Source organism: Setaria italica, chromosome IX, assembly GCF_000263155.2.
Source record: "Setaria italica strain Yugu1 chromosome IX, Setaria_italica_v2.0, whole genome shotgun sequence".
In the NCBI taxonomy this organism is placed as follows: domain Eukaryota; kingdom Viridiplantae; phylum Streptophyta; class Magnoliopsida; order Poales; family Poaceae; genus Setaria; species Setaria italica.
In genome coordinates, this window is record NC_028458.1 from 20,484,375 (window position 1) to 20,497,039 (window position 12,665).

Consider the following 12,665-nt stretch of genomic DNA (forward strand, 5'->3'; position numbering starts at 1 on the left):
TGGCCCCCAATGCTCCTTTTATATCGTAAGGGGACTGCCGGGGTTACAGGTGAGACCGGGTGGTGAGAGTAGTAAAGAGTTTAAACGTAGTATGGTAAAAATACAACACGAAGGGAGGAACCAAGTTCCTTGGTTTCCCGGCGTCCACGCCGGCCTTCGGCGTCTGCCGGCGCGTATGCTGGAGGAGGAGGGTCGCCGCGCGCCAACTGTGGTCGCGCCCTGCATATGGCCTTCTCGGTGGCTGTAGCCGCCGGGTCATGATGAGGGCATTTCGTCGTGACTCGGGTGTCCGTTGGGAGGGACGGCGGATTCCGCCGTCCTGCTGATGGCTCGCGGAGAGCGGACGTCACATCCCTGCTGCCGGGCGCACGTGGCCCGAGAACGGGCGAGTCTTCCCTCTGCTCCGGGCGGCGCAGGCCATGAGTGCCTTGCGGCGAATGGAAGGAGGCCGCCGGTACTGTAGCTTGTACAGTGCGGCCGTGCATGGGTACTTGCAGCGGGTTGCGTGAGGAGCGCGGTCATCCTTCTTCCTGACAGACCTGCGGTGCATTTATGGCGAGGTCGATAGGGGGACCCACGAGATCGTTGCCCTGATCATCCGGTCCGCGCCCGAGGGGAATATCCGTCTCATGGACCCCAGTGAGTCCGACCCCCGCGCCCAGGGTTGGGTGAGGCGGAACCTTGCGGCGAGGGGTCGGGCACTCCCGACCCCGGGACCGTGGTCGGACGAGGCGGAGCCTCGCGGCGAGGGGTCGGACGCTCCCGACCCTGGGACCGCGGTCGGGCGAGGCGGAGTCCCACTCATGTTGGGCTTAACGGCGATTTCGCTATCTTGGATGGGCCTGGGCCTTCATGATTGTTGCTTTAAGCGGTATTAGGAGATCGTTAATAAATCCCCCCAACAGGTACTATGGTAAAAAATATTTTATGATCATCATGGACCACAAATAATCTCAAATATACTATTCTTACGTAAATTATTTCAGATTATTTGTAATCCAAAGATTAGTTTTTACACTACAACCTTTATTTGTAATCCCAAGATAAGTTTTTACACTACTACCTTGAACCGTAATCTAGCTTAGGGGTCAGTCTAGGAGGCATGGTCGTATTTGGTTCCACAAAATTAAAGTTTAGTCTTATCACATTCCGAATCCTTCGCATCGAATGTTTAGATACTAATTAGAAGTATTAAATATAGGTTAATTACAAAATCAATTGTATGAATGAAGGCTAATTCGCGATACGAATTTATAGTCTAATTAATTCATGATTTAACCATATGCTGCTACAATAAATATATGCTAATCATGAATTAATTAGACTTAATAGATTCATCTCGCCAATTAGTCATGATTTATGTAATCATGAATTAATTAGATTTAATAGATTCATCTCGCCAATTAGCCATAATTTATGTAATTAGTTTTATACCTTCTGACCGGTATCAAACACATCTCGCGAATTAGCCATAATTTATGTAATTAGTTTTATACCTTCTGACCGGTATCAAACACCCGATATGACCCGAACAAACACCCGATGTGACCAAACCAAAAAAATTAGTCGCCTTAGCTAAACTTCGCACCACCTCAGTGAAGCCTCCTATGCTGCACTGTACTCTAGCTAAAATAAACCAAAGCTATACAAAGTTACACCCCAGATCACAAGTCAAGCAGCAAAGCAATATCCAAATCCAGATCCAAACATTATTATTAACGCATATAAGCCGGGTACAGATCTGATTGCTCCAACGGTACACTTACAAGTAATACAAACAAACAAACATGTCATCTTTTTTTTATCTCCGGCAACAAAACAGATTCAGCCAAAATACTTATTATAGCACTTGAATCAACTGGAGAAATTGGATTGCATCGCCTCCTGGCTCACAATATACCATGCCATGCAATATATCGGCAATGCTTGGGTACTATATGTACAAGAGCGCCATGGAGGGCTATTCCTGACTTGCTTATTGAATGGATAGCACTCCTTTCTATGGTAGCAGCCTCTAATATTATGCAATGAGGCTGCTCTGGATGCGCTTGAGACTGGGACAAACCACACGGAGCCTGGCAAAATCCAGAGCATTGATCTGCAAAAACATGGGTGGCTTAGAAGACCGAGTTTAAACACAGTACACATGATTGGAATAGTGCACAAAATATGTTAGCTTACCTTTGGACAAGAATGTACATTAAGGATCTCCAATGCGCTACAAAGGGATATTGCAGATTCTAATTCCTCCTCTTGCAACATGGTGCATGCCTAGGACAAAGACACAGCATCAGTTAAGTAGATGCAACAGTAGCACAGAAAATAACTAAGTATATTGGGCAAAAACTGAAATGATACATGCCCAACATTGGTAGTGAAAATTATCGATTAATGAAACGAAGAGACACAAACTGAGGGCTTAAACTCAACTAACTAATGGAATTAACAAGTATCAATGTGACAGGCAAACAAAATCAGAACCAATTCATTCGTTCGCGGAAGCCAACCATGCTAGTCAATAACTTCAAAACAGAATTTACATGAAAATAAGTACCAGAAGTTGGAGGTTGGTCAATCTGGGGCAATCAAGCTTCAGAACCTCCAGTGAGCTACAGTTGCTGAAACACAAGTAAATATTGTAAGGCAAATTCACTATTACCAGGGGTTATGGTGTCCCCATCACCACAGGTATAATAATCCAGCATGTTGCGGTGTTTCAAAAAAATTGAAAAAGTAGCATGTACATCATACACATAAACTTAAGTAAACCTAAAAATATTCAATTTAAAATTCATCTATGATATCAAGATTCAAAAAACAGTGCCCGTGGCACATGATGAACAATGATTGATTGGCTGCCTGTCTATTTTGATCCTTGAGACGTGCCCGTGGCACATCTAAAACGAATTTGAAATTGCTTTTTTGCTGGTTTTTTAAACTTAATGTGGACTGCATGCATGATTTTCTGACAAAACTTTGCAACAAGCTACATTTGCTAGTGGGAATGCTGGAAACCCTACATACGAAATTCTCCCTCTTGTCGTAAACACAATCAATGCAGCACAGATAAAAATGGCAAGTGTAGAAATGGCATCGATGTTACCTCAAGTTTAACGAGTGAAGATTGGAGCATGTCAAATCCACTTCCTTCAAGTTTGTTGAAAGATTAAGATTGATTTTGGACAAATTTAGAAAGTTTGCCATTGAAGGAATAACAACTTTCTTAATGTTTGGACATCCAGTACAATTGAGAACTTCAAGCAGACGACCAGATTGCTCGCTGATCTCTTCATTATTGGCTGGTGCAGAATTTGGATGGCTAAAGTCAACCGGCATATCAACAGAACTGCAATCATTGCACACCAATTCTTGCAAGTTTGTACATCCGTTCAAGTTCACATTAACCAGATTTGTACAGCATGCAAGAAGATCTTCTATCGCAGTCTGCCCAATGGATGAGTAGGACAGATCTAGCTCAACAAGCAATGGAAGAGCACCGTCTCTGTAAAGGGCATCTAACGATGAGTCACCGAGGTACTTGCAGGCTGAAAGTTTTAACACCTGAAAAAAGAAACCATTAGAACAGACTAAATCAGTACTCCATTTTGTGTATGACGCTCTGTTATATTTAACAATTAATTCCAAAATCACTCATTTCCAATTAATCCCATGTACGAAACCTAAATGGTAGAAGGGAATGATAATAAAGTGAAATGCACGGCTACTCCAATCATGACAGTAAGAACATATACTCATTTGTGTTGTTCACATAATATTACATAGGATGGAAACTATACAAAAACATTTAAGCGCTACATGCACATATAAGCAGCACAGAAAAACAACTCTAAATGTACAACAATGGCACATCCATTTCAATAAGGTTTTTATGTTTATTTACTACATTCCAACAGAAGTGGTCTAAACAGGATCACAATCAAGCCTACCTTCAACTGAGGACAACTGTCGAAAACAGGCTTCAAGCTGATCAGGAATGTGTAAGACAGGTCAAGCAAGGTCAGCTTATGAAGACAATGCAAAGAAGACAATCCATCGATGCCAATGGATAAGCATGATGACAGGATAAGATGTTCAATCAGAGGGCAAGCCTCTGCCATACGAGACAGTGAATCATCCTCAAGCTGCCTGAACATGTAAAAGACAGTGAGTACAACAACAGTAAGTACCAACTACTAAAATAAACCAAAAATTTTGGAAGTGCGGCACAACCTGCAGAAAGAGGCATCTAAGGATGTCAAAAGGGGGCAATTGATAAAAGCCTCAGAAAGCACACCACAACCCTTCAGCTCCAATATAGACATATTTGGGGCCTCAATGCGTAGAACACTTAGTTTTGGACAAATTCCCAGATTTAGGGATTCAAGACCAACCTACAAAAGAAGCCATACAACCAACATCGGAATGTAAATATATATCGTTTACTGTAAGAAAATAAGAGACCTAATTACTTCTTTGCTTCAGTTTTGCACTTTGGTGTTTGCTTTCCATCTATATAATTATACCCTTTCAATTTTAAAACAAATAGACCTAGTGACCCTTTTTTACTAGATCCATTTGCCCCATGTCTTTATATAAATCAAAGAGTTATCAAAACTCACAAGTTCCTCATGAAGGCAATGTTCTAAAACAAGGTCATGTAGCCCAGAAAATCACCCAATCTACATAGGTCCAATCCAATCACTAGTTATTAAAATTTAGGTAGTTCGTTTCGCAGATTTATATGGTATAACTTCTCTTCTGATCATTCTAGCATCCATTGTCAATAACTGCTTAGTTTTCAAACCTGTACGCATCAAAAGAGAAGCATTACATGCTTTGAATTCAAATTTCAAATAGAAAGATGGTTACAGGTCGGGGTAGAACACGTCATTGTACTCATTACAAGGTCAATGAGGTGATTGAACGAGTACATGCCACTTTGCTCGACTGTAACCAGACAAATCAAACTGCAAGGCCAATAATGACCAACGATAACAGCTGCGTACTGATTGCGACAACACCCCCTGCGTCACTCCCGCGTGGGAGACACGGGCGGGCGACCCCCGTCCTCCCTTCCCTTCACCGCGCCGCCGCTCGAGCCAGCCGCCGGAAGTCCGAGCGGCCCGCAATGGCGGCGGCGGGGTGGCCTTTTCCGCCTTCATAACTGGCGGGCGCGGCCGCCTCATCATCAGAGGAGCAGCACGTGGCAGCGGCGGGGCCAGGAGGTCGCCTGTGGCAGGCGCGGCCGCGCAGCGAGGCGCCAGGATGCGCCGGAGCCGGAGGCAGCGCGCTAGCCCAATGGAGGAGGTGCGGCAGCCAGCGGCGGTCGCGACGCCCACAGAGGATAGCGGCGCGGAGGAGGTGCTGCGCGCAGGGCGGCACAGGGCACGGCACGGAGGTGGCGCCGGCGTGGAGGAGGCATTGCACGCAGGCAGCACAGGGCGCGGTGCGAGAAGGATGACTGACGGCGAGCGAGCGAAGGTGGAGGTACGGCGGCGTAGTGCGAGGAGGCGCGGCGGGCTGCCATGACTGTGGCCGGGAGTGCCGAGCCATGAGCGTGCAGGGGTTGGGATGCTCCAGCCAAAAGCCCTCGCCAACGTTCTTGCTAGTGGAGATGACGGTGCCCCCTAGGGCGTCGTTCTTCCCGTTGGGGGTGTCATGTCTGAACTACAACCCTGCTGCACGGGGTCCTCTGGGTGAAAACCTTGTCCAGATTTTGGACGAGCGACGGTGGCGCCATTGGCGCGGTGCTCTCCTTGGAGACGTCGTCTCTAGAAACCCATCTCGGTTTGTGGCATCGCTGGTCCATTAGTCATGGATGACCGCAGCTGGTGGCGACAATTTCACCGCGTCGCAAGCTGGACGGGTGTTGCCGAGGCCACATGGAGGCGATCATAGTTATGGTGGCGACCACGGGTTGTCGCATGGTTGTCGGTCTTGGCGGACCGCGGCAGCTGGCGTTGCTTGGCAACGGTCAATGCGGCATGGGACTGCGTCGGAGGACGGCGCTTGCGGCAACGGCATCGTGGGACAACTAGGCTTGCAGCAGACCGCAGCGGATTGCTCAGCTTGATTGGGCTACCCGGTGCGGTACATTGTCGGAAGACGGCGCAAGCGACATCCCTGGCTTGCTGACATGGCGACGAATGCTTTTGCGTGGGTGAAGCAACGAGGCGAAGTCAACCTGCGGCGGCAGCTTAGCTGATCGACAAAGATCTTGTGGAGCAGGGCAACATTGCTCACCACTCTGACAGCAACAAAAGAAACAGATCCGTGATGTGGAGTACTATAGCGAGCGTGGTGAGGCCCCCGCGCGTGGTGTTTCTTCGAGGCGACGAGAGCGAGGTGGAGTTCAACGGCAGATGTGGCAAGGCCCCCGTGCGTTGTGTTATCGTGGTGGTGACTGCGAGCCAGCCTGCAAGAGATCCAGATTTGGTGGTATCACTCTGTCAGGTGGAGTGTGGTGTTGCAGCGGCACTACAGCAATGGCCTTCTCGGTGCAGTGCAATTAGCTTCTATCGGTTCCCTATCGACGCAAGGCCACGCCTGGAGGTTTCGGCGAATACATGAGCATGAATGCTGGTGGATGCCGCTGTGGCGAGGGGAGTGGTGAGGCTGTGTTAACGTCCCAATCCAACTGGTCGGGTGTAGCAATTGAGTTGAGTGGCTACCCGCGTTGATGTCCCAATCCAACCGGGCGAGTCTGTTTTGTTTATCTTTTCTTTTCCTTTTCCTACCTATGGCCTCCCAGGTTGTAGTCTTGTATTTTTTCTGCTATATCAATGAAACACGCACTATCTTGTGCAGTTCGTTCAAAAAAAATAATGATCAGCCGGCATCTTCCAATCACAGTCATGTGAGAAGGTAATGGAAAGGGGTGTTGTTCACAATAACAGTGAACCAGGTCAAGGTAATCTAGGCATAGGCATCCTTAACATTACAAGTAACTGGGAATTTAGTTCATTACAGCTAATCAGTTAAAACTCGAAGATTAGATTTGCTATCAATCAAAGATAAAACTGAACCGAATTTGTTAGGGCACAATAAAGATACTAAAGAGTATTCTACATCTCCTTATTTTATGCCAGAATATTAATCCATTTCCCCCTACTTTTCTCTGCCTTTGTGATGCATTTAACCCTAGTCCATGCTTCCATAGCACACTGTTCAATAAGAGTAAATTACAAGTTCTCTACTTTTCTGGAAGCCAAAGCCTTGCCTAAAAATTGCCATGGACCATCATATTCTTTCCAAGTGGTGAAGACAAAGTCGCATCTAATATCAGCTAACAGTTCACTAACAGTTCAAATAACATGTATTGCACCTCAGAACCAGAACTTATCAGTAGACTTACCGGAGAGAATGCTGCACTTTCAAGGTGGTCGCAGCCATCAAGATTCACATTTTGCAGATTTGGGCATGAGAGTCTTAAGAATGTCATCGAGCGGCAACCAGCAAGAGAGAGACTAGCCAGAGAACTGCTATTCAGTTCCACAATGCTCAAACTCTGGAAAGAGAAAAAACATCATCAAAATTTCAGTATAGCAAAATAGGTTGGCACTAATATCTTGAAAATACAAGAACAATAGGAACAAACTGAAAGCGAGAATTATAACAAAATGACAACAATGTAGAACAAGATGGAATACCATAGCTCAGATTTAAATAGCAATATATTTTCTCAAACTTAACGCACAAAAAGGGGGCATAGATATAACACACCATACCTCACAATTGTCAAGGATCAATGATCTGAGCATAGGGCAACCCCCTCCATCACTAAAGACTTCGCAAATTGCATTTGTTAATGACTCACAGTCACTAAGATCCACATCAATCAAGTTGTGGCATTGCAGCATCAAGCTAGATAGGCTCTCTTGTTTTTGCAGCACCAATTTCTGCAGACAGACACCAATTTAGCACTCAGTAATGTTCACAAGTATTATCCAATAACTCAATAGATACCATAACAAACTTTCACATAAACATAGAGATAACCTCAAGTGCAGTCGATGTTATGCTAACACGATGAAGTGCTGAACATCTGGAAACTTTGATGTAAGAAAGCACAGGGCTTCGCAAATTCAAATCAGCAAACCTAAAATAAAGGGCAAGACAGTATATACTAAACAATAACAATTGAAAAGATTAAAAAAACATAAGAAAAAATTTCAGACAAATTTATAATGCAAAACCAGTCCCTACTCACTTGCGTAAGTGCACAAGACTTATATTCTTAAGATTTGGCAAATCCAGTGACACAGATGTCAACAGGCTGCAGTTATCAAGTTGTAGCGCCTGCAGCAAGTGCCAAAGAAGCTCCATTAGTTAGTTCAGTAGAAAGTATGCAAAATTATACCAAAGAAACTGAATCACTACCTCAAGCAGACGGCTATAAGCTATTGCAGCCATGGAAGCAGATGTAATTCCTTCGCAACTTAGTAATCTCAAGTCTATCAGCATAGGAAGCCTCACAGACTTCATTATCAGACCCAAAAAAAAGTATATCAGGTATTATTTTTCTGCTGATAGTTGTATGCATAATTTATTGAAGACATGAACAGGAAACAGAGCACAGAATAAGACAAACCTCAAATGAAATGTTGGGGCAGTTAGATGCATCAAGAACAGAAAGATGTGGGCATGCGCCAGCTATTTCACGCAGTGTCTCATCAGTAACACAAGAGCAAGATGACATATCTAGTTTTGCCAACAATGGGCAAGTTGTAGCAGCTTGACGAATTGCATTGTCAGAGAGCTTATGGCAGGATTGGAAATCCAATTCAAGCAACTGAGGACAGTTGAGTGATACATGAGCCATGCCAGTTCGCCTCAATGACAATATTTTAAGTTGGGAACATCTGGATGATAGAGTAACATATATTGGATAGCTGAACACATCTAACTATATGCATATACTACCAGAAAACAAAAGAAAAAAGGTTAATCACCTGACAGATATTCTGAGTGCACGGCACTTCAAAATTTGAAGCTCACGCAATCCATCATGATTAACAGTTACTTCTTGGATGCCACTCCCAAGAGAAGCATCAGTTACTGTTAAAGCAGTCAATAATGGACACTCAGCCAAAGCTTGAAAAAATGCTTCTCCTAGTTGTCCCTTGCCCATTGTTAACGTCTTGAGATGCCTACGAGATACTTCATCCAATAAATACAATAAAAAGGCAAAAGAATGAGCCAGCAATAGAGAAAGAAACTAAGGGAGAAGAGGGAGGACCTTAAAAACATTATTGCTTCCAGCACTAGTATTTCTGCATTTATGACACCGTGCAAATTGAGTTCTGTTACATTCTGATAACGACGGCAAATATCAACAACTGCAAGAACAACATTAGGGTCAGGTAAAAATCCATTGCAATCACAGAGAGTGATGAATAATGACAAGGATAGGTAGATTTTCTTTGCACGCCACAGCCTTCAAAAACAACAAGATGCTTAGTTTCGATGAAGAGCGTAAAAAGGTAATTCATATTTATTGATTAAAAACTATAAATCAACGTAATATGCCTCAAACTAAAAGGGCTTTGTAGGTATTTTCTTACAAATTGATGGTTTCAAGTTTGAAAGTGAAATCAACATGACAGTTATTTGCAAAAGTAAGGTGGTAGAAAATAAATAAAAAGCTAGCACTATTTTGACTTACAACTATTAGCAAAAGTGGCATGGAAGAAAACAAAACCAAAAAACTGACTTACAGTTCTGCAGTGATATCCTAGTGTTTTCGAATTTCAAACACTTCCAAAAATCTGCATGCACACTAGCAGATCGCCACTGTTTGCAGGCAACACCTGCTCTGCATAAATCCTTCTGACCCAAGAAAGAGAATATCTGCCATGGAAAACCTAAGAAATTAGTACATTTCAAACAAAGAAAAGCATGCAATATGTTTGCATTATAACAAACTACAAAAAAAAGGAACGCTGGTCACACCAGGTGCAGGAGATCATCAGAGAGATCCATTTTTATTCCAACATCTTCAGAATTTCTTCCACCTGAGTTTTCTGCATCATCAACTAGCTCATTATTGGCATCTCTTGAGCTCTCACTACCACCATCATTAGGGAAAAGTGACAGGCCAAATTCCAATTCATGTTCTGGGGAACGAGACTGCTTGAAATGAGCATGTTCATCAGAAATGGGCAAAAATGGTGATTCAGAGCCAAAGGCACTGGCACCAGAATGCTGTGGGCTTTCCCTGCAAAATAAAAGAGCCTCTTAGCATAGCTCAAAACGGATGCACCAACATGTCATCCATGATGTAATCATTAACCAATGGTGATGATAAACAAGAGAGGACAAAATTCTCCAAAGATACAGTAGATGTGACTTTCTTGTGCTCTCTGCTAATTGTATACGAAGAACAGCTACATGATAATATCCTCTTGCATAGCTCAACAAAAGACTATCTAGAACAATTTTAATACCACAAAAAAGTTGATCATTTTACAACAGAAGAAACGATACAAAAAAAATAGAAATGAAATAGGGAAACGATACATATAAGTACAGTCATATATTTGCATACAAGGATAGACCGAAAGGCTGGAACTACCTAAAATTTTATTTAATGTGGCCTGATTCATCTAATTCTATAGAATGTCAAGAAACTCCGATACTATTTAGGAGTGTCTATGTACATGTATTTTTCACTTTATATGATGCAGTTTTACAAACACAGTGGAAGGGAAAACCTCTTGTGACTAACCATTTTGCTAAGAATCCACAAATCAGCATATTGCATTTTTGTCTAAGGACTACAATGCATATTACAGTTCTAAGCATGTGAAAACAGAATCCAGCTCTATGCATGCAGTTGACTTATTTTAATTATCATCTTATATGTATCTGCATGATGCAGCACAAATGCCATGAGGTCGTAGGAAAGGAAATTAACGAGTACAAGGAGGTAAATGCCCTGCAATAGATTCAACCTAGTCTAGGTCTCTAGAGCTTCTAAGCAATTCAAGTGTCATGACACCAAGGATCAGGAAAGTTTGATAATACTATTGTCATGGCATGAAATATATGCTTATACCTAAGATAGCTACAGCAAGCACTTTACCAATTGATCCATTTCCAGGTTCTTTATCAAACCAGGGAAAGCAATCAGTCCGTTGCAGGGTGCATGCACAAAGAACTACACGACACCTTGAATATCATCGCTAATGTGGGCTAAGTGTTTCAACAGGCATAAACATCCAAAAAATGCACTGCTCAAATTCCCATGCATGAACCAAAACATATCTTAGATATCTTCCATGTGCTTGGAAAAGAACAAGACCTTAGGTTACAATTCAATATCGACTATGTCATGCATGAAGCGTAGATACTTTTCAGTTTCACCAGCCAAGATTTCCTAAAACTACAATCAACAAATCAAAATAAGAAGGCGCAAACACAAAACAGGACTCCATAGCATACAGAATATTTGAAAAGCAGAGGAATCTTCGCATCAACTTACTCGCCAAAGCGCCGCACTCTGAGCCGTTTATTCTGCAGGTCTCTGTCTTCATCCTCATCGTCCAGTTGGCCCACCCAACCTCCATACTGCCACCCGCACGGGGGTCGTCTAGGATACCCCCGAACATGTCATGGAACCCGAGAGACGGGATAGGTGGTACGCCCGAGGCCCTTTCCCCAGCCCGCGAGCTCCCGGCGGCGGCGTCGGGGTTCCACTCCGGCAGAACCGCCGTCCAGTTGAGCGAGCGGGGCGCGGGCTCCTGCCGCGGCGGGAGGTGCCAGCCCCGCCGCCCCAGAGACAGCCCGAGTTCCAGCTCCTCCCGCACCTCCTCATTCCTCTCCTCCTCGTCACCGGCGCCAGCGCCAGCGCCCTCCACGCCCTTCATCCGCACCCCATCCGCCATGCCTTCAGGCCAAAACACCAAAACCAAACCCTAGAACCACCCCCGGCGCCATTTCCGGCCGCCTGCCCCCCGAAACCCGCCTCCCCCACACGGAATCCGACGGAACTCACCCTATTTCACACCACGGCACGGAGAATTCCACCGGATTCGGTCGAATCGGCCCGGCCCGCCCCCGCAAGGCGACCGCTCCTGCTGGCGCGAGCGATCCGGGAGCGAGTCCCCGGCGAGGTGGGCGGTGGCCGCCTCTCGTCGCGTCCGTACACGTGCGCTCGGCTGGGGCCGCGCGAGTCGGACGGATCTGCGCGCCGCGGAGACGGCGGCGGTGGTGGTGGCCGCAGGCTCGCGAGCGCGCTCAAGGAAGGGGGGGCGAGAGAGGGGTGGGGGATTGAGAGGGACGGCTCGGACCGAGGGAGTGGTGGGGCGCTGCCCTTTTGTACGGTGCGGTGATGTAGGCTGACGGGTAGGGTCGCCCGCAGCGGGCCCCAGGTGCTAGTGAGGCGTAGTTTTCCGATGGGCCGTGTTCTTGCGTGGGCTTTGCGCTTGCTCAGTGCGCCTCGGGGCACGGGATAGTTCCGCGCCCGCAGTCGATGACCGGTGGGGCAACGAGTTCGGAGGAGGCTCCTCGGTGTGACGAAATGGGAGGTGCTAGCTCAATGACATGTCGGCCATATTTACCAGTCTGGTGGGCCCTGCGTCAGTGAGGTTGTGTTCGTCTGTGCAGTTGGTGAGCGGCCATTTATTCCGCACGTCACTCACTGACATGTAGGGTAAGGGTTGTGG

General features: G+C 45.5%; 1 protein-coding gene across 1 annotated transcript; it reads right to left on the minus strand.

The window, feature by feature from the left end:
• Positions 1-1,683: 1,683 nt before the first annotated feature.
• On the minus strand, positions 1,684-12,277 carry LOC101758648 (F-box/LRR-repeat protein 15). Its single transcript, XM_004983063.3, is given in 18 exon segments — positions 1,684-2,098; positions 2,182-2,271; positions 2,555-2,618; positions 3,104-3,561; positions 3,948-4,146; positions 4,231-4,391; positions 7,355-7,507; positions 7,728-7,898; positions 7,999-8,098; positions 8,210-8,298; positions 8,380-8,478; positions 8,591-8,861; positions 8,952-9,149; positions 9,239-9,338; positions 9,717-9,849; positions 9,952-10,216; positions 11,483-11,546; positions 11,549-12,277. Coding segments are annotated over 18 exon segments (3,030 nt in total). The 5' UTR covers positions 11,886-12,277; the 3' UTR covers positions 1,684-2,020.
• Between the last annotated feature and the right edge of the window lie 388 nt (positions 12,278-12,665).